General features: G+C 36.0%; 2 protein-coding genes across 2 annotated transcripts; both read right to left on the reverse strand.

The window, feature by feature from the left end:
• Positions 1-5,209: 5,209 nt before the first annotated feature.
• Positions 5,210-6,199, reverse strand: LOC108409934 (olfactory receptor 6C2-like). The gene has a single exon (XM_017680752.3). It carries the CDS (start codon positions 6,197-6,199, stop codon positions 5,210-5,212), a length of 990 nt encoding a protein of 329 aa, XP_017536241.3.
• A 13,043-nt stretch (positions 6,200-19,242) lies between these two features.
• Positions 19,243-20,181, reverse strand: LOC118967287 (olfactory receptor 6C2-like). Its single transcript, XM_036992442.2, has one exon. It carries the CDS (start codon positions 20,179-20,181, stop codon positions 19,243-19,245), a length of 939 nt encoding a protein of 312 aa, XP_036848337.2.
• Positions 20,182-22,680: the final 2,499 nt, after the last annotated feature.

Here is a 22,680-nt window from a genome sequence, read left to right on the forward strand (position 1 = left end):
TCCTATACAACTGTATGTGCAAACCAAGGAGGAGTTACTGAAGCCAGGAGATGGCCAGATCACAGTAGTGTACCCAAAACGTCAAGGAGATAAGAGCATCTTACAGGGAAGTTTTGTTTTCTCTTTATGGCCAATGCATGCACCTCCCATAGTCCTATATATTGACCCATCTGTTACTCCCACAGATATGGGGGTGAAGGTCTGTTGTATTAGATGAGGACAAGATCCCATTCCTGCCACCAACCTATCGCTGTACCACTCTCCCCCTAACTGATGGACAAGATTTGCTTATGCTGATCTCATTAAAACATGTATTGTACCACCCTTAAGATTATTTTCTTCTACAGCCCCTGTGGCCTGGACTCACCCCTGGCTGTGGTTGCCAAATGAAGAGTGCTCCGTACTCCCTACCCATTCCAACTGTCCAACTGTGGAATGGGTGAGCTATGGACTTAATCTGCATAGGACTTTGAACCTAGCTGAATCCTCCAGCTTGAGGATTATCATGACTTTATTGATCTTGTTATTGTATGTTATTAGTCTGGTTACCATGCTCCAGTTTTCTCACATAGGGGCCATTATGGAAGATGGGGAGCGAGTAGATTGTGGGGTGAGATTTCTTGAGGGGTGACTGTGGGTAAAATTGTAATATTTCCAGAATCTCTTAGGTGGTCTTAGTGCATCTCCATATCAATAAGTGTTTCCAAGGGGTGGATAGAAGTAGACCATCTCCATATCAACAGGTGATTACAAGAGTGTGGGGGGTGTAAGGGTGTATCTGGACCTGAGAGATAAGGTGGGGTCTCTCTTTTAAAGCCAGATCATGAGAGACATGGGTGAGCAGAAGTGGATGACGCTTATAGGCAATAAATGGGTTTCTCCCACTTTATTTCTCCCTTGAACTGATTTCAGCTTCAGAGGTTATTTGCCCTGGGATGGTAACATATTTTTCCACTGGAGTTCCACTGTTTACCCTTATCAAAACAGAAAATCTTAAATATGCTACCACAGGAGAGAATATGGTACATAAAATACATTACATAAATTCTAAAATGTTAAGTCAATGAAATTTGCTTCTTAGGTGTCAGTAATGTAATATGCAAAGACAAGATGATACACAAGAGAGGGTGAGGATTTAGTAATATGGGAAACTGTTGAACCACTGTGTTGTATATTGAAGCCAATATATGATTATCAACAATACTTCAATAAAAAGAAGATAAATTTATAAACTAGGAGTACATTATTGCAGAGAGAACAAGTACTTTCTTTAAATAGGCCTGGATTGTTATATACTTTTCTCTTAGAACTTCCTTTTAAGATGGGGTGTTGAGCTGATGTTTTCATTTGTCTCCATATTGCATGATCTCTGTTTTAATTTGGTCATTGATCCATTGATTATTTAGGAGCATGTTGTTAAGCCTCCATGTGTTTGTGAGCCTCTTTGTTTTCTTTGTACAATTTATTTCTAGTTTCATACCTTTGTGATCTGAGAAGTTGGTTGGTACAATTTCAATCTTTTTGAAAAATAGCTGAGGCTTTTTTTCTGGTGTAGTATGTGATCTATTCGGAGAATGTTCCATGTGCACTTGAGAAGAATGTGTATCCTGTTGCTTTTGGGTGGAGTGTTCTATAGATGTCTGTTATGTCCATCTCTTCTAATGTGTTGTTCAGTGCCTCTGTGTCCTTGTCCTTACTAATTTTCTGTCTGGTTGATCTGTCCTTTGGAGTGAGTAGTGTGTTGAAGTCTCCTAAAATGAATGCATTGCACATTATTTCTCCCTTTAATTCTGTTAGTATTAGTTGTACATATTTGGGTGCTCCTATGTTAGGTTCATTGATATTTGTAATGGTTATATCTTTTTGTTTAACTGACCCTTTTATATATATATATATATATAATGTCCTTCTTTGTTTCTTGTTACTTTCTGTTTTGAAGTCTATTTTGTCTAATACAAGTTCTGCGACTCCTGATTTTTCTCCCTATTAGTTGCATGAAATATCTTTTTATATCTCTTCACTTTTAGTCTGTGTATGTCTTTGGGTTTGAAGTGATTTTCTTGTAGGCAGCATATAGATGGGTCTTGCTTTTTTATCCATCCTGTAACTCTATGTCTTTTGATTGGTGTATTCAGTCCTTTTACATTTAGGGTGATTATTGATAGATATGTGCTTACTGCCATTGCAGGATTTGAATTTGTGGTTACCAAAGGTTCAAGGGCAGCCTCTTTACTATCTAGCATTCTACCTTAACTCACTTATTATGCTATTATAAACAGAATCTGAATATTCATTTTTTCCCCCTTCTTTTTCTTCCTCCTCCTCTCTTTATATGCTAGGTGTCATCTTCTCTACTCTTTGTCTATCCCTTGACTGACTTTGTCGGTAGCTGATTTAATTTTGCATTTGGTTAGTATTTAATAGGTCTACTTCCTTTGTTGTGGTTTTATTTTCTCTTATGAGAGCTATTTAACCTTAAGCACACTTCCATCTAGAACAGTCCATTTAAAATACACTGTAGAGATGGTTTGTGGGAGGTAAATTCCCTCAACTTTTGCTTGTCTGGGAATTTTTTAATCCCTCCCTCAAATTAAAATGATTATCTTGCTTGGTTGAGTATTATTGGCTCAAGGCCCTTCTGTTTCATTACACTGAATATATCATGCTACTCTCTTCTGGCCTGTGAGGTTTCTGGTGAGAAGTCTGATGATAGCCTGATGGGGTTTTCCTTTGTAAGTGATCTATTTTTTTTTTGGCTGCTTTTAATACTCTGTCCTTGTCCTTGATCTTTGCCATTTTAATCATTATATGTGTTGGTGTTGTCTTCCTTGGGTCCCTTGTGTTGGGAGATCTGTGGACTTCCATGGCCTGAGAGACTACTTCCTTCCCCAGCTTTGGGAAGTTTTCAGCAATTACCTCCTCAATGACACTTTCTATCCCTTTTTCTCTCTCTTCTTCTACTGGTACCCCTATAATGTGAATATTGTTCCATTTGAATTGGTCATGCAGTTCTCTTAATATTCTTTCATTCCTAGAGGTCCTTTTTTCTCTTTGTGCCTCAGCTTCTTTGTATTTCTGTTCTCTAATTTCTATTCCATTTACCATCTCCTCTACCTCATCTAATTTTCTTTTGAATCCCTCCATCGTTTGTTTCAGTTCAGGTACTGTATTTTTTAAGGTGTCTATCTCCTTCCTGAATTTGTCCCTTAGTTTTTGAATATTTTTCTATAGCTCCATTAGCATGCTTAGAACTTTTATTTTGAATTCTTTTTCAGGAAGATTGCTGATTTCAGTTTCACAGAGCCCTCTTTCTCATGTTTGAGGCATTTTCGATGGATAAGGTTTTTCTGCCTTTTCATTGTCCTGGAGTGATGGAAATGGTAGCAGGTGAGCAGCGTGGGTGTCAGCTGGGAGGACAACGTCCCTTCCTGCTTCCTGGTTGCAGTTCCTGTCACCACTGTCTGTTCTGGTTAACCACATGCAGGAAGTGTCCTCTGGGTTAATCCCCTAAACTGTCATGGGGGGGCGGTCCTCGGGATGGCTTAGGTTGTTGCAGGGGTTGCAGGCAAGTTGCGTGCATTTTGCTGTGAAGACAAAGCCCTTTTGTACTTCTCAGTCACTGTGCCTCTCTCCACTTTCTGGGCCAGTTAGCTGCATGCAGGAAGCAGCTTCTGGGTTAATCCCCTAAACTTCTATTGGCGGGGCTGTCCTCCTGCCTGATCAGGCAATGGCAGGGCTCACAGACGAGTGGCACATGTGTTTGCAGGGAGGGCAAAGCCCTTTTGTGCTTCCCAGTCACAGTGCCTGTCTCTGCTGTCTCGGCCAGTTAGCTGTGCTTAGGGAGAAGCCTCTGTGTAAGCAGTGTGGTTGCTGAAGGCAGGGCTGCCCTCCAGGGGATCTGCAGCAATGGCAGCTACAGCAGATTTGTGCACAGATGCCAGTGGGGAAGAAGGAGTGGCAGGCTGCTTATCCCAGTGAGGGATCTCGGGGCTGTGTTGCCAGCCAGGGTGATGGAGTGCCTGAAGCTCCTGATAGTTCCCAACCTGTGGAGCTGAGTGTGCCAGGATGATTTTGTCCGCCTGTTCCTTCTCCTAAAGCCTTGCTGCTTTTCTGACTGTTGGGAAGCTTTCAAAGCATCTGCTTTTCTTTTGTCCCAGGGTAACAGGTTTTGGGAACCTGTTTGCAGTCTTATTCTCCGACTTTGTTTTTCAACCCCTCTAATCTCCAGAGCACATGCAATGTAGATCTGTGCTCCCGGGGTCGATTTCTAGAGCTGGGTATTTAGCAGTCCTGTGCTTCCTTCCACTACCTGATGCACTGATTCTCTTCCTCCCACTGGGAAACTGGGGTGGGTGGAGTGCTCGGGTCCCACCAGGTCATGGCGTTTTTACTTTACCCTTTTCTGTGATATGTTGACTTCCCCAGATGTAGACTGGCTGGTGCACTCTTACTTCTGATTGCTCTTTTAAGAATAGTCGTATTTACTGTATTTTCAAAATATATGTGGTTTTGGGAGGAGATTTCCATCACTTCTCATGCTGCCATCTTTTTTTCCTCTCCCCTGTGTTTTTAATTTGATGTCAGAGGTAATCTTCTCAACTTTTCTTAAACAATTAATTCTTTGTCCTTTCTGTCTATTGTCCAGCAGGAGTAATGATTTACTTTAAAGGTAGTAATTTAAAAGGTGGGAGCATTATCAGAAGAGGTCTCTTTCTCCTTTTCCTTGCTTGCTTGCATGTTGGGTTTCCCCCTCTCTCTCATATCTTTTTTCTTCTTTCCTTCCTCCCTCCCTCCCTCCTTCTATCCCTCCATTTCATTAATATTTCTTTCTTCCTTCTTTCTTTTCTTCATTGACAAGCACTCTGTAACTATTTAGGATAATTTTGATAACTTTGCTTTTGAGAAGAAACTAGTACTATTACTACAAAATGTATCTTCTAGATAATTTGTATACTTTTAAATATTATTACTTTCCTTCTTGTACAAGAGCACTGAAAAAAAGTTTGGGTAAGAAAGGAGAAAGTTTAATTACTTGGAAATATGTTTTATAGTTTCACAATGAGGGAAAACACCATCTATGAATTTTGGTTTCAAAGAAGAACAAGGAATTTGTTTAAGGTGAGTGTAGGATGCAGTATTACATGTCTCTGATAAGGTTAATATGACTGAATTATAGGCACAAAGCATTGAAATAAATTAGAAGCTGTAGTTAAACATTTAGAGTATTTTCTTCTTTCATTTTACTTTGATTCATCAAAACTGATTTTTTTGAGAACAATGCAATCCTCTTTATGGAGTCATTAAAAGCTTGTTTCACTTGCTTATTCCTCAGGGTGTAAATGAAGGGGTTCAACAAGGGGGCAACAGATGTAGTGAGCACTGAAACGCCTTTGTTTACGGCCACCTCCTCCTTTGCCGAGGGCTTGATGTAGATGAAGATGCAGCTGCCATAGGTGATGGAAACCACAATCATGTGGGAAGAGCAGGTGGAAAAGGCCTTTTTTCTCTGTTGAACAGAGGGGAACCTGAAAATTGTCCTGATGATGTGTGTGTAGGACAGAATCACACACACTAGGGTGATGATGAGTCCAAATACAGCCACAAGAATAACCACTTGTTCTATTACCCGTGTATTTGAGCATGAGATCTTTAGGAGGGGACCTGCATCACAGATAAAATGATCAACTGTATTGGAGTCACAGAATTCAAGCTGGGTGCCCAAGCTAAGGGGTGGGAGAATGATTATCAAGCCAGATCCCCAACAACAGAAGACTAGTAAGCTACATACTCTGCTGTTCATGATGGACGTGTAATGCAGAGGTTTACAGATAGCAATGTAGCGGTCATAGGACATGGCTGCCAGGAGAAAAAATTCTGTTGCTCCAAAGAGAATAACAAAAAATATTTGACTGGCACAAGCATTGTAGGTAATGGCATTGTCCCCAGTTGACATGCTGTACAGGAATCTAGGAATACAGGCAGTGGTAAATGACACTTCTAAGAAGGAAAAATTTCTGAGGAAAAAGTACATAGGGGTTTTCAGGTGGGAGTCCACCAATGTGAGGGTGATAATAGTCAGGTTCCCTGTTGCACTCAACATGTAGGTGAGAAATAGAAAGATAAAAATCAGTATTTGCAGTTGAGGATCATCTGTGAGTCCCAACAGGATAAAAGTTGTTATTTCTGTGTGGTTTCTCATCACTGGCTTTTGAACTCTGCTCAGTAAGCATGTAAATATCAAAGAGAGTTTAGGAAGAGATAGATACTCAAATTCTGTAGCAAAAGACTGTGCTTATAAAAGCCAAGCAAACAAAGCTCCAATAAATTCCTCCTTTCACACCATAATCAACATTGCCAGTAGTCCAATAATCTTTCCAAATATTCCATGTATGAATAACAGATTATTGCTTCAGAATTCATGTTGTAAAATAATCCAACTTTTTCTCACATCATTCTTCGCCCTTCAAAATTAAAAAGCATTTCTGATTTTTTTATAATTCATTGCATGGGCTAGGTTTAGAAATAAAGGGAAAAAAAGACCATGTTACCTGATGTTTAATTAAACATTCTTTATCCAACAAACCTTGTAAATAGGACATATCTGGATAATTCAGAAAATGAGTTCCCTTCAATTGTGACTCAGGTTGCTTTATGGGTAAGATGCATTTATCCTGCAAAACAAACAACAATGACAAAAATGCACAACTCAGGAGCATGAGATTGTCCTTTGTCTCTTTATTCTTCTCTGTCTGTAGTCCTTACTCTTAACTCAAAGGTGGTTTGATATACACCTATTTTAACTAAAATACAAAACATCGTTGTGTTCAAGATATTTACAAATGGAATATCTTCATAAGCATTCAGGTGATTTTTCAGTTTACTAACTGTCGTCCGATTTCTCTGAAAGCCCCTGAAGATAAAACTACATTTAATATTACTAAATATAGTCTTCTAGGCTGTGCTTTTTGTTCGTTACGGTTTTTAATTCCTTTGCAAAGATAGTGTCAGCACCTTCTCTGCGTACCCATGCTCAGTGTAGGATTTTAGCTTCTGAGACTAGGCTTTCACTTGTAACTCACCGCTGCTTTTCCTCACACCTGCAGCAACTTCACTACTGTTGGAGCCATGGCACAATTTTTGAAGTTATTTTGTGTGGCATCCCCACAATACATTTTTTAATTTAAGTTCAGTCATTCTTTAAATGGATTCCATGTCATCGTTTTGATTTTCTCCTCCTTCAAGACCTACACAGTCTCCTCACTATTTGTCAATGAAGTATTGCTGTTCCCCAATATTCTATGTTGAGACCTCTCCCTTCTTATTTTCTGTTTGTGATTCTTCCTACTCCATATTCTACAAGGTGATTTCACTCCATGCCATTGATTTCATTGTCATTTATATGATGGATTCCAAAGGCCGGAACTATTCTCAATGAAAAGCATTGCTAATATGCGTCAGGAGTTGCAAGTTCCACAGACACATCACATGCCATGTGCTCAAAGTGAGATCAGGCTCCCTCTCAACCTTCTCCTCTCCCAGTGTTAGCTGTTTCTGGATAAAGATCAATGTCTTTGTGTGGTTTGCCAGGCTTTTCCTGGACAGGACCTTCGTTATTTTCTCTCCCATCACTTACAATTCCTGAACTTTCTTCCTCAGAACTTAAGTTCCACTGATATTGACTATTTGTAATTCTTATTTTTCTACATCCTGTCTCCTTGGCAAGGGCTAATCCTTTGACTGACTGGTGCCTGTCAATCCTTCAGGGCTCTCCTTAGGTGTCAGTTCTTCAAGGAGGTCTTCATTTACCACCCAGACTGTGAGATTCTGATCCTGTGTTATTTCCAAGCAGTTGTTGCCTATCATGTCTTGGAACGTATCACACTGTATTCTTCTGTGTATGTATATTTATCCTCTGTTTCTGTAAACTTCTCCACATAGAGGCTATATTTTGTATACAGTTATGTTCCCTCATATCTGTCACACAAAAGGTGTTATGTAAATGTGAACTGAAAAATAAAACAGCTGTCTGTGTGCTGAGACTGAGCTGTGTGCTTCAATTCCTATTCTGGTCCGTCGGTTCGACATCCTTTTTTGTATTTGTTTCTCATTGCACTGTCATTTCATGTACATTCTCATTCACATGGTCTGAAAAATACCAATTTTAAATTTTGTATATCCTCCTTTTCCAGACATTTTCCTGTGGCCTAGGAATCTGAGTTTACCTTTGATGTTGTGATTCTCCATCTGGTGATGTTGGCATGTTGGTTCATTCCTAGAAATCTCTGTCCTGGACCCCTTGCTTGTTACGTACTTAGATTTTTATCCCATTGCCCAGAATTTACCACTATACAACATTTTTAGAGACTATGCTTGTTTTACTTTTTGCTTTCTTTTCTTCTTCAGAGCTGACATCACTTACTGTGTGCCTACAGATTCACTCCTCTTCTCACACTGTGGAGAGTGGCTCATTCTCCTTCTTATTAGAGCAAAACCACTTAATTCTACATCAGGACTTACTTCCTCTTGGCTAATGGAAAAGCTGAGACAAACTATTTTAAAAGTATTCCATCCAGTGGTTAAGTATAGTGCAAAGTACAGGGCTAGTATCTGTATCATGAAAATCACTTCATTTATATAAAAATTCACTGTAGTTATTTCAGTGTTTGTTCAAGTAACATTCAATTTCTTCCAAAAACATTTGTGTTTCACAAGGTTTCTAAATGTGTACAACTCTCTGATATAGGATCACCAAGTGGGTTTCCTTAATATAGATTCCTAAACTCAGACAGACCTAAAGAATTAGAGCCAGGCAGAGGGGGAAAGGGGTTTGGTGTCATTGAAGAAATAAAAAATTAGAAATATTATTAGTATGATGATCAAGAGTTTCATGTCATATTGATGGCTGAGATCCACACAGACAATTAAGGAAGTTTGTTGCCCCATTATCACATACCCACACTGCCTTCCTAATTAGTTCTGTCCCTATGTCACATGCAGTCACTTGATTTATATTTTTACATTATAATTTCAGACAACCAAGAAATATGAGTAACATGTTAACTGGTTTCTTTTTCCTATATTTTGAGTCTTATTTTGTTGATATTACCTGTGACCATTGTGTATATTCTTCAGTAAGAAGAAAAGGTGCTATTTCTGTTCACAGAGCAATAATCACTCCTTGTCCTTAACCCATACTAATTACTTAGAATTGTAGCAGTGAAAATATGTCCTATCTGAAAAACAGTCTTGAGAATTCCTTCCTGCTACTTCTTCATCACCTACAGGCAAATCTCCCCAGGAAACAATTCATTTGTTATATGAAATGTATTTTTCCTCAGTTGGCTTTAAAATGTTGCCTGCAAAGGACATGAGCCCTGGGAAATCAATAAATAATGGAACGTATTTTCTCTGATGACCTTCCGCTCCCAAAGGAATGGTCTCGTTTTAAGCCACTCATACCAAACAGCATCTTACTGAAAGAAAAACAGAATTCTTTGTTTTCAAACTCTCTGAGATATTTTTGTATACTTCAATCCTCTTCCTATATGCAAATGCTATTTTTGCCTCTGTTAGATAGGATCAGTTTATTAATGGTTTCTCTTTAATGTGAGTAAAATACTGTGCTAATACTAACCATGCCTTATTTTTTGCCTTGCCCTTTGATTTTGGGTTTATTTAAGAATTAATTCTCTCTCAACTCCTTCAGGGCTACAAAAAGTGCAATGAGTAGAACAAACTATGAAGTTACAAAAAATTGACATCCTTGCTGTCATCTCCTTTTTCATACCCAGCCCCACACCCACCGAATACACACCAGGCAAAAACTGCCTGAGGGAAATAGCCCCCCTCAGCCTTGCTCTCCTGTGCCACGCTTCCTGAAGAACAAGGGTCCCTCTCTCCCCTCAGGCACCTGATTATTCTCCACTGAATAATTCCGATGCTAATGGAACTTTCCCATTCAACTAATAAATGCTTAGGAGGGATGGAAGTATTTCTACTTAAATTGTTCATCACAAAAGAATATTTACAGTTTAGAAAATGTTGACAGTTTTAAGTAGAGTAATATTGTTTTGAGATATAAATTCCAGGGATTTGGAAGGTATATCTCTTTATATTCTTGAAGTTGTACTGCATGGTGACTACTTAGGGCTGCAGAAATGTATCCCTGGCTATGACCTTCGTCTTACAAATGCCTGTCGGGAGGAGTTTATAACATGTCTAGTATAATCGTCCATACTAAATGTTGAAACAAGCTTAACTAGCCACATTACGGAAAAAAAATGCCAACAAATATTTCTTTCTTTCATCTCTCAAAAGAAAAGGTAATTCTCATCTCTACCTCTGGTACTTTTTGATACTTTTTCGTGGTTTCGGCTGGCAGCTCCTTACCGTGTTTAACTGTGTTGTGTTAAGGAGACGTGTCTCTGCACAGGTCTAACAGGATCGTCATTCTGCACTTACCATCCAGGCATTTTCTCGCGGCTCTCAAGTTCTTCAAGTTTCCCCACTCTCAGATCATGCAAAGGCTCCCATTAGAGACTTCTTTCTTATTTTAATCCTTGGGAACACATCCCTTGCTCTCTGTCATGGAGAGAAGACAACCTAATATAGAGGAGAACAAAAGAACATACATCCCCTGGGTTTTGGAAGAGCTCCGATAGCTCTGAGCAGGGAGGTGCTTTCCTCCTCCAGAACTAGGGATAGTCGTGCTCTTCTGCTCGGTCTGCTGGGGGAACCCTGGGACCCCCTCACTGAGTGAGGGAAAGGATCCTCAGTGGCCTAGGTTCTAGGGCCACTAATGAGGCTTTTGCTTAATGAACTTTGGCAAAGCAACTAAAATAGCAGCCCGGATATGTCCTTTGAGATGTTTAAGACAGACCAACAGCAACAGACAGAGGCCAGGGCCCATCCTTACTAGTGGGAAAAAGCAGGTGATTCACTTTCCCACTGCATTTTCTAAGGAAATGGGTGGGAAATATTTTAATAATTCAAATACTTGCTTCACCTAATCTCCCATGATATAATTGCTAATAAAGTATCTATTTAATATGAAAATACACATTGAGAAAAATTACTATGTAATCAGTGACATGGTGGAATGAATTTTAATAATAGAAACTAATTTATCTACATTTGAAAAATAGGAAAAATTATATATAATAGACATATTCTTTATTCTGCCTACAGATAAGGCTTCATAAGATTATGGTCACATGGATGCCTCAAAAACAGTTCACTCACTAAAAATCACTGACCTAATGATTTCTGTTTGAAATATCAGCTCCTGAGACTTTGAACTTTGTGTGTTTAAAAGGAACCTTCTGAGAATATTTTAAGGCACAAAACTAAGATTTGGTGGACTGGTTAAACAAAGTTGCTTTTGGTCAATGAGAAAAGGGAAAAAAATGACTATCTTGGAGATAAGATGACTTGTTTAGAAATCTGGGCAAACCAATGGTTCCATATTAGTTGCTTTAGGATTTTATGGTGTGAAGACGGTAGATCAGAGCTCATGATGAATGAATTTGCCATGATTAAGAAAGGAAGCTCCCATGGTTAAAGGAAGTAGGGGAAAAAGTCTTTGTTGTTGTTTGCTTGAATAAATTGGCTGCACTCTTTTTTCTTTAGTAGTTTTTATTATACCATTACACTGCTAGTTTTATGGATTTCTTTCTTAATTTTCATTGTATATTTTAATTAAGGCAAGACTGTATTTCACTTATCATTCACTTTCATAAGTTTCGTATTTTATAGGTAATAAAGTTTTATTTATAATTGCATTTATGTTGTGGGAAATGATATATCATAGGACTAGGCTGTTACAAATGACAATAAGTATTGATATTTTTACTCTGAGAAAGAGGTTTAAACAATATAAGCTTTATAAAAATCATGACATTACATGTTCAGCTTGAAATGATGAGAATGAAGCATACCAAGCAGGTATTAATATGTAAGGAACAGAACATTACCTGTACCATGGAAACCTCCTGTTTGTCAATCTCTGATCACATCACATTACCCTTTTTTCCTAATAGAGGAATTCAGCGACTGCATCAATTCTGTTTGCATTTTTCTTCATCCGGCTCTTTGGGGAGGCTGGCAGAGATACTATATGCACAGATACCTTTTCCAGTGGATTTGACTTTGTTCAAGCTTAGAGACCTCCTTATAATATCATTACCAATTCTATATCAACATTATGCTGTTCTTATTTTTGTAATTGAACTGTGGTTGATACACAGTATTATGTTTGTTTCAGGTGTACAACATGGTCATTTAACAATTACACACATTACTAAATACTCACCACGGTAAGTGTAGTTACCAACTGTTATCATTGAAGGAAATTAAAATATTACTGACCATATTTCCTACAGTCTATTTTCATCCCAATTACTCATTTACCTATCTCTTTATCCCCACTCACCTATTTCACCTATTCTCCCACTCCCCTTCCTGTGGCAACCACCAGTTTATTCTCTGTATTTATGAGTATATTTCTGTTTTATTTGTTGGTTTAATTTTTAGATTCCACATGTAAGTAAAATTATATGGTATTTATCTTCCTCTGTCTGACATTTCATTTAGTGCTGTATCTTCTAGGTCCATCCATGTTGTCACAGATGGCACGATTTCCTTCTGTCTCTTTTTATGAGTGAGTAACATTCCATTGTCTATACATGCCACTTCCTTATCCAGTCACTATTGATGAACACTTAGGTTGCTTCCATATGTTGGCTTTTTAAAATAAAGTTGCAATGAACAAAAGTGTGCATATGTCTCTTCAACTCGTAAATTCCCATAAGTGGAATTACTGGTTCATGTGGTATTTCCATCTTTCATTTTCTGAGACTCCTCCGTACTGTTTGTCCTAGAGGCTGCACCTAGTTCCCATTCTGAGAGTGGCCTGTTATATTATTCATTGTGAATTTGTCTATTTCTCTTGAATGTTCTAATGATTTTGCTTTGTGTTTAGATTCTCTGTTTCTACGGACATACAAATTGGAAATTATATTTGTTGTAAAAATGTTATCATTATGAAATCTTTCTCTTTACCCATATAGATTTTTTTATTTGATCTTATTTGATCTTATTATTAATTTAGTTACACCATCTATAGCTTTTACAATTTTATATTATATTTTCCATAATTTTACTTGAAATTTGTGTACATATTTTGGTTGTATCTCTTGTAAGAAACGTGTGTTTTAAAAAAATATTTTTTAACAAGGTTTGTATTTAAGGAAAGCATTTATTCCATATAGATTTATACGCAACAGTTTAAATGAAAGATTTTCCTCTTGTACAAGAGAAATGAACTATGTTTCAAACTTACTAACACTGTCTTTTAAGAGCTTCTAGCTGTTAAAAATGATATGTCAACTGTGTTACCAGGCAATATCACTTCTAGCAATTTTCATCCTGATTTTTAAAATATATATGTACTGAAGGACCTGTTAGCAAACTAAAAATAACGATTGGGTAACCATAGATTTGGGCTTCCCTGAATGTGATAACTCTTGTCACTTGGCATGTTCCTGTAGACACCATGGAATCTATGTTTGTGAATTATTACAAGAGACTTTAACTCCTGGGAAGCCAGGGGCTTCTACTCTTAGGTAGATCTGCACTGATCCATGAGAATAATCATATTATTGTACTTGGAGTTCCAAAGGAAAAAAGTCTTGGAGTGTTGCAAGGACTGAGAAACACCTTTTCTGGCACAATTGAGATTCCTGTCTATAACACTTGCGAATTAATAGAATGGATGTTCTGGTCTTATGATACATTATAGTCTGTCTAAGTCACAGAGGAGTCACTATGTTTTTTGTTACATTGAATAGTATTGAATTTAATACTATATTGAATTTAAATCCATAATTTTATTATTTGCTTTATTTTGTTCACTCGGCACAATTGTTTATTTCTTGCTTTCTTTTGGATTTAACATTGTCTTTCATATGATTCATTTTCTCACATAGAAGCTTAATAATTGGTGAGTTTCTGTTTTGTTTTTAGTACTTGTGAAATATTTGCTTGAGGGTATTTATCTTGACTTTAATTTGACTTAAATTATGTGATTACTTTTACATTTTTCTGGATAATGCAATTAATTTGGCATGCTTTAATGTCATTTGTCACACAACTCCTCAATCTATACTTTTTAAAAAATGTATTTTAATTTTAATATTTTCAAGCCATTCAGAATGATTTGATTAATCTAATGATCAATATTCGCTTAGATTTTCTAATACCCGAATCCTTATTTATTTCTCTCTTCTATTCTTCCTTCCTCTGTTAATTCTTATATTTATGTGTGGGTCATCTGGTAAAGAATCCTCTTATATTTTACTGCTCTGAATGTCTTATTTCACCTCTTTTTATAGTGTATCTTCACATGGCACATAATAGGATTCTGAGTTGATACTCATTTTCTTTTAGGATTCACTCTGAGGATTTTTCATTTTCTTCTCTCTTCAATTGATTCGTGGAGCTATTAGCTGCTATTATTATTGTTGCCATTTGATGGTAATCTGTGTTTGCATAGGCTGTTTGTTATATATCTTCTTTGTCTTTGGTTTTCATCTGTTTTATAGTGTGTTTTACTGGATTTCTTTGTCTTTATCTCATGAAATGTTGCCGGTGACTTTTGAATCTGTCACTTGTCATTGCTTCATTAGGTTTGGAATTTCTCAGCCAAAAACTTTTTTATTATTCTCCATGGAAAATGTAAAACCCTTGTTAAACTCCATTTTCTGGATCACCATTGGTCTCTTTCTACATTGATGGCAATCTTTTCTTTTTTTGTTTTAAAAAATAATGTGCTTTTCTCTCTATGTATTATTATGTTTTATAGAATGTAATACATTGTGTGTGAAATGCACACAGACAATTTGAGGTTTAGTGTATTATTGCCTTTCTTCAGGATGGTTTATGTTTATTTTTGCTAGGGAGCATGGTCACCTGAAATTCTACATTCCCTTAATACAGTTAAGAAGTGGTTTCTCTCTTGTTTTTTTCTGTAGTCTGAGCAGAGTGATTATAGTTAATAATACATTGTATACTTGAAGTTTGCAGAGATAGTAGATCATAAATGTTCTCATCATATATACACACAAGTGGTAAATATGTGAGGTGATCTATGTGTTGACTAAGTTAATTTTTTATTATGTTATTATTACACAGTATATACTTATATCAAATTATCCTGTCATACACTTAAAATATACACAATATTATTTGTCTATTATATCTCAGTAAAGCTGAAGAAGAAAAGAATTGGCTTCTTCTGAGATCTCTACAAAGGTGATTCCTGTTTCAGTTTACTACTAATTTTTAAAAACTTTCTCCTGATATTAACATGTAAGACATTAATGAAGACAAATGAAGATTTTCATGTAAAGCATATAAACTGCCTCCTCTGTCCCTTTCCCCTACCCCAGAGAACCACTGATGTTTTTACTATCACCATAGTTTTGCCTTTTCCAGAATGTCGTACAGTTGGAATCATATAGTATGCAGTTTTTACAGATTATCTTCTTTCATGTACTAATATGCATTTAAGATTCTTCCATGTCTTCTTGTGTCTAATTAGCTCATTTCTTCTAAATGCTATATAATATTTCATTTGTCTAAATGTATCACAGGTTATTCATTCACCTACTGAGAGATAATTTGGTTCCTGTATCTGTGAGGGTTAGACACTTTGTATAAACCAGGTAAAAATCTGCTGTTCAAATTATGTCACTGCATATAGACAAAAAATAATCAGTGAGGCCCGAGGTCCTATGATATTGAAGCCCAGAGACATAATGTAGAAGTTATAGAAACTGACAGCAGAGAAAACTAAAAAAGGAGAAAGACACACTGATAGAGCAAATATATTTGGCATAGTCCCATGTTAGAGAAGGTATAGAAACTCTTTGAGAAGAAGGTTTACATTTTTTAAAAAACTGAGCTGGGTTTATTTGAACATACATTGAAAACAACAAGGGAACAAAAAAAATTAATTAGATGTAGAAAAAGAAATGATATAAAGATTTTTTTGGTGATGTTCAAACAGAAATTACTCCAAATGTGGATAATGAAAACTTGAGGGAAGTCTGATATGATGGTGAGAAAATACTGACAGCTGTTTTTCTTCCTGAGCAAATGATGAAACTCTCACAAAAGTAAAAAGTGTGAAGCTTGAAGATATAATAATGTAAAATAAACAAAGATGTCTGGAATGACCCAAGGTGGTTATGAGCTGGTTTGTATCATCTTGGAGAAGAGAAAAATATGCAAAAATGATTTAGTGATAGAAAATATAAAAATTAACCAAACTGAAAGAAAATTGAAAAAAGCACACCAATATATCAATAGAGAGATGTGGAGAAGCATAACATATTCTATTATCTCTCTCTCATCTATCCATCTATAATCTGCAGTAAGATACACCAAGCATTTAAAAAGGGAGTAATGTAAAGGTGTGCATTTTGGGAAATTTCTATATTTGTAAGCACATAGTCTAATTTTTACTAAAATTTTAGGCAACATTTGTAAATTTACAACAAATAAACCAAGTGAATGGAGAGGTAGAGATGGGTCATTATTTTCAATCTTCTGTACCTGATTATTATTGTTGTGCAGCTTTTTATCTTTGAAAATCCATAATTAATTTTCCCCTAAAGTTACTCAGTGTATAGATTCCTTAATAACTTTTGAACCAGGGTCACCAAGAAATCTTATTCATGTAGTTGATCCTTATGCATTAAAGGGATATTTAGGTATTTAGTGAAGTGTCAATTTTGTTATAATAAATTCTGTTTCTATGCCTAAAGAAATAAAAATACTTCTTTTGACTCTCTTTCCTTAGCTATGATATACTTTTGTCTTCAGAAATCTATAATATGAAAGAATTCTGTAGGTTTTCAGTGAAAGTATTTTTGGTGATACGACTATTGTATGATGCAACAGGTGGAGACAAAGAGAGAGAGAGTTTCTTTGGAGCATGTGTGTGAGTATGTATGAGAGCTTGGCCAGGAGATCATGGTGTATCTAATTTTTTTATATCTCCTTGTTATATGCCAGTCTGTCTTAAATCTACCTGTATGCCACACTTCAGCTAAACTATTACTACACATGAAAGTGAAAAATCTTTTAGCTTCAAATAACAATATCTTTCAGAATTTTGTGTGTAGACAAGGCTTCATGTAAACCAGCATAATTGGAGAGTTAGACCAAATGATTCCATAACTGTGCCTAAAACAAATCACTTTAATTAGATTTTAAAACAATCATGTACATCTCAACTGAACATAACATTGTATGTTATTTAAACATGTTTAGGAAGCTCTGCTATTATATCAGTATTTTAAACAAAGTATTGAAGAACTACAAATTAAAATTGTGGAATATAAGTAACTGAATTATAATAATCTTTGAAAAATACATAAAAAAATGGAAGATGATCTAAAACCTATGTTATGCCATATATGCTAGTGTTTTGGCTTTAGTTTATGTTGAAATGCACACCTGGGGCATATACAACTTTGGTAATTGGAAATCAATTTTTTTCAGGGAAGATTGATGTTATATTCAAGAAATATAGGAATTGGTGGGTTGAGCAAATGGAATTTCCCATTAAAGTACACAGCAACTAAATTCCCTATTTGTTTTAAAACACTGATGTGGCTCTAACTTAAGTTTTTAGTGTGAGATCCAGATGGAGAAAATAGACAGATATCCCATATCTTCATCCTTTCAAAATTTGTTTTGAAGTACATTCAGAAACAAAAGGGTAATTGCAGGTGGATGGGCTAATTAAATTCTTTCAGCTAGCCAACAATTTTAAGAGTTACTCCCTGGAGATGCCTGAGTAGATGATGAAAAGTTAGCTGCATAACATCTCTCTCATCATTTCTTCAATTATTTAAAATAATAAAAATGGAAGAGGAAATTCCATAAGAGGTGGAGAGATGTCTGTGAAAGGCTAGATGGTAAACATTTTCAGTTTTTTGGGCAATGACGTCTCTGCCACTTAAAAGCAGCCATAGATAGTATGCAAATGAATGGAATGGACATGTTCCAATAAAACGTTATTTGCAAGAACCAGTTGTGGATGGAATTTACATTTAGGCCTTAGTTTTCTGACTCTTGCTCTAGAATGTTGTCCTTACTTCTAAATGACTCCTAAGTGGCTTTTGCAGTGGGAAAAGCCTGTGGTTTGAGGAGATATTAACAAGGTCCTTCACTTTGACTGGGCCCAGACTCCAAGGCCACAGACTGCTTGGCTTCTAGAATCTCTGTTGAACTTTCAGCCTTTCTGCTCAGATCCCAGCTCAGTGTATTCCTGACCTGAGGGTACTAAGCACTTCAGCTGACCTGATCTTTGTCAAGTAAACTCAGAAAGACAGTCATGTTGAGGTTAGTCTAGCTCATAGTGTGGCTGGGCTAGCACTAGTTGTGGAGTCATTTACTGCATTTCCCTTACTTACAGTAATACAGTTGTGAGCTGCTTGTTATCAAGTTTCCTCACATAACTGATTCCGTTTTACGATTATTTAAGGCAGAAGACATGGCTCATACAAGTTGCTTTGGCAGAGCTGGAAGCAAATTCCTCTTCTTATTTTTAAGACTGTTTGATTTCTTTGTATGTGTGTATGTCTATATGAGTGCTTGCATGCTAATATCAGGAAGCTGTGGTTTTTTTCTCCTCTTTCTTGAAGTAAATCTTCTAAATATTCTAGCTTGCTTATATATTTTGTATATCATATTTTTTTTCCAATTCCTTGTATTTATTTTCTTACTTTGGTTGTAATATGTTTGATTTTAATTGATATGCCTATTTGGAGTTCTTTCTTAAATTTTGTCTTCTTAATATCTTAAAACAACAATGAAATATTTCTTCCTATTTTATTCAGCACATGTGAATTAAAGGAGTTTCACAAAACTAGTGCTCTAACAATTTCCCAAAAATCATAGAGCTATATTTAACATTAAAATTTTCTTTCAGAGTAATATTAGAAATGCTTAGTGAGAGATTAAGGAGGATTTTATTTTCTGAAACGTATTCATTTAATGATAGAGGAAATTTTCATTGATATTAAAGAGAGCAAGAAACTCTAAGTAGGTTCACAGATCAGGCTATGAAGGATTAAATGAAGGTTAACCTGACTGAACTAGTTAGGCCTTTGAGAAAAAATGTTAAGGAACAAATCTATCATTTTCATTTGATTTTTCAAAGTCAGTGTGCTCTTACTTGTGTGAGATAAATGCAATTTTCTTGATTGTGTCACTGAAAGCTTGTTTCACTTGCTTATTCCTCAAAGTATAAATGAAGGGGTTCAACAAAGGGGCAACAGATGTAGTGAGCAGGGATACCCCTTTATTGATGTCTATCTCTTCTTTGGCTGAAGGCTTGATGTAGATGAAAATACAGCTTCCATAGGTGATGGAAACAACAATCATGTGAGATGAACAGGTAGAAAAAGCTTTCTTCCTTTGTGACTCAGAAGGGAATCTTAGAATTGTCCTGATGATGTATATGTATGAAAGAACAACGCCTATTAGTGTAATGATGAACGTCAGTACTGCACAGATTATAACGACCTGTTCTATGAACCATGTATCTGAGCATGAAATCTTAAAAAGAGGAGACGCATCACAGCCAAAATGGTCAATGATATTAGAGTCACAGAATTCCAGCCGGAGACCCATACCTAGCGGTGTGATGATGATCATCAACCCAGAGACCCAGCAGCAGAGGACAAGGATGGTACAGACTCTGCTGTTCATGATGCTCATGTAATGCAGGGGCTTACAGATGGCCACGTAGCGGTCATAGGACATGGCTGCCAGGAGAAAAAATTCTGTGGCCCCAAAAAGTCCAAAAAAAAATATTTGACTCGCACAAGCATTATAAGTAATGGTATTGTCCCCAGTTGACATGCTGTACAGGAATCTAGGAATACAGACTGTTGTGAATGAGATTTCTAATATGGAGAAATTTCGAAGAAAAAAATACATAGGTGTTTTCAGATGAGAATCCAAGAGTGTAAGAATGATAATGGTCAGATTTCCAGTAATGCTCAACATGTAGGTGAGAAAAAGGAAGATAAAGATCAGAAATTGCACTTGTGGGTCCTCTGTAAGTCCCAACAAGATGAATGTTGTTATTACTGAGTGATTTCTCATTATTGCCTTGATGTTTTAGGTCATCTGCATGTATAAAGTCGTAAGGTAAGTATCTGAAGAGAAAAAGGGAAACGATGACACAAAACATTTTGAAACAGAAAATGGAAAAACAAGATTAATAGAAGCACAAGCTGATACTTAGAAAGGATGAATAACATGAATACAAGTGCTGTATAATTATCTGAAAAAAAAGAGGAAAGATGGAGTTTGTCAGGAAAGAAAAATATGACATAATTTCAGACAATACAGACATTAAATAGATGAACATGAAATATTTTGAAAAGCTCTGCAAAGTAGATTTGGAAACTTAGACAAAATGAACTGATTCTTTGACAGATATAATCTACTAGGGTTAATTCAAGATGAGATATCTAATCTATGTAGCCCTATACATTGTAAAGTGAAAAAATACATACTCAAATCATCCTACAAAGAGAACTCCAGGACCATATACCTAAATTTTAGTTTTCTACAAAACATTTAAAAACAAATCAAAACACCAATTCTACACAAATTCTTTCATAAAACTGATTCTTAAAGACAAAAACTATAGCTATCTGAGTTTCCAATTTATATATAGACATAATATAAATGATAACCACAATAAAAAAAGAAAGGCAAAGGCTTCTCTGTAGTGGTAAATTTTCTGTATTCTACCTCCAGTAGTAAAATACTGATTCTAAATTTTCAGCGTTGTCTATTATAATTCATAGAATACACACATACTTTTAAGAAAATAGTAAAAAGTATACTATATTAAAAAGGAGCCCTGAAACTGTTCAGTTGAGAAAGGAGTAGGAATTTCCATTCCATATGTTTCTACCCTCCTTCAGATTACTTCATCTTACACTTGATGTGAAACATTCATGCTCTAACTGGAATTCCTCTCTCCTTTTTTCATCACTTTAGTCCATCAAGTAACAAAATGATAGAAGTTCAATCATAAATAATTACATTTCACATAAATGATCATAACATACCAAACTAATTAAAACATAGAGATTATAAGAATGGGCTAAAAAAAATTTTCCCACCTAGATGCTGTATGCAAGCCTCCCACTTCAAATATAATGACATAGATAGGTTAAAAGTAAAAAAACAGAAAAATAAGTACCATGCACACCACAGTCAAGAGAATGCTCGAGTGACTATATTACTATTGCCACCAAAGAAAAGTAACAACCTTCCAGAAGGAAATGACATACTGATAACCGAGATGATTCTCTAAGCAAACATAAAGGTTCTAATTTGTTATGTTTCTAAGAGTGCATCAAAATACATGAAGAACAAACTGATGCAAATGAAAGAAGAAATAGGTTAATTAGCAATTATAGTTAGCAATTTCTCTTATTAACCTACTATCACTGTTTTCTTCATTCTTCTTCAATTAATTATCACCACTCTTCTTCTAGAAGGCTTCCTTTGATGCTATTGCCCACATCTAGATAATGGCCAATCTGTTTAGACTCTACATCCTCAACATGTTATAAAAAAGTCTGTATTTTCCATTCCATATGCTTCTACCCTCCTTCAGATTACCTTCATCTTACACTTGATGTGAAACCTTCATGCTCTAACTGGAATTCCTCTCTCCTTTTTTCATCACTTTAGTCCATTTTTCCTCATTGCATCTAGAATAAGTCCTGAGACACCACCTCAGTTTCTCCAGACTAGGCGAGGTACATCTTCCATGTTCCTATATCCATCATCCCTATATCAGGGCTGTATTATATTGTGTATTTATTGTTTGTCACCTAATTGAACTATGATAGTTTCCAGGGCCTGTTTTATTCTCAATCTCTTATACTCAATCTGAATATAAGATCTCATACTGAGATCTATCACATTTCCTGGGATATAATAGTTTTTCAATATATTAATTAAACACAGATATTTCTGAACAAAGGCCAGGATATAACCTTGATTTATATGTCAGGATTTTATTTGACAGAATTTCTTTACTCCTGAGGTTCATGTAGAAGATGCTACACTACTGAAGTTACTTCCTTCAGTACAAGAGTTAGTATCTCGCTTCCCTGATGCTTTAGGATAAGTTTTGAGTAGCAGAAGACAGTTACTCAAGCTGGGGATTTTATCAGCTGTACTGGTCACATGCCACAAGACTTCTCATTTATTCTGCTGTATATTTACCAATTTAAAAAAATAGAGGTCATAAAAAGTAAGTATAAAGTACTGAAGTCTTTAAAAAACATTCTAGATGTGAGCTAATGATAATTTTCCATTGTGTTATGTTTAACTAAGCTTTCTCTATCAAGGCCCTTCATTGTGTTGGAATATTCTCTTTGATTTTACTGATAATATATAGGGCAAAGTACTTAGACTTTAATCCAGTTATTCTTGAAGGGGTGCTATCAGGTGGCTATTTTCAACCAAGGCTTGCCTCTGGGTTCCTTTTTTGACAAAATGGTCTCAGATGGAACCTACGTAACACAAAAGGCAGCATTCAAAGTTTCTAGACACTACCAGAGAGTGAAAACA

The sequence above is a fragment of the Manis javanica genome, chromosome 10, assembly GCF_040802235.1.
Source record: "Manis javanica isolate MJ-LG chromosome 10, MJ_LKY, whole genome shotgun sequence".
NCBI lineage: Eukaryota > Metazoa > Chordata > Mammalia > Pholidota > Manidae > Manis > Manis javanica.

Coding starts and splice junctions, on each gene's coding strand:
- LOC108409934 (XM_017680752.3), bottom strand. CDS start 6,199: ATGAGAAACCACACAGAAATAACAACTTTTATCCTGTTGGGACTCACA.
- LOC118967287 (XM_036992442.2), bottom strand. CDS start 20,181: ATGAGAAATCACTCAGTAATAACAACATTCATCTTGTTGGGACTTACA.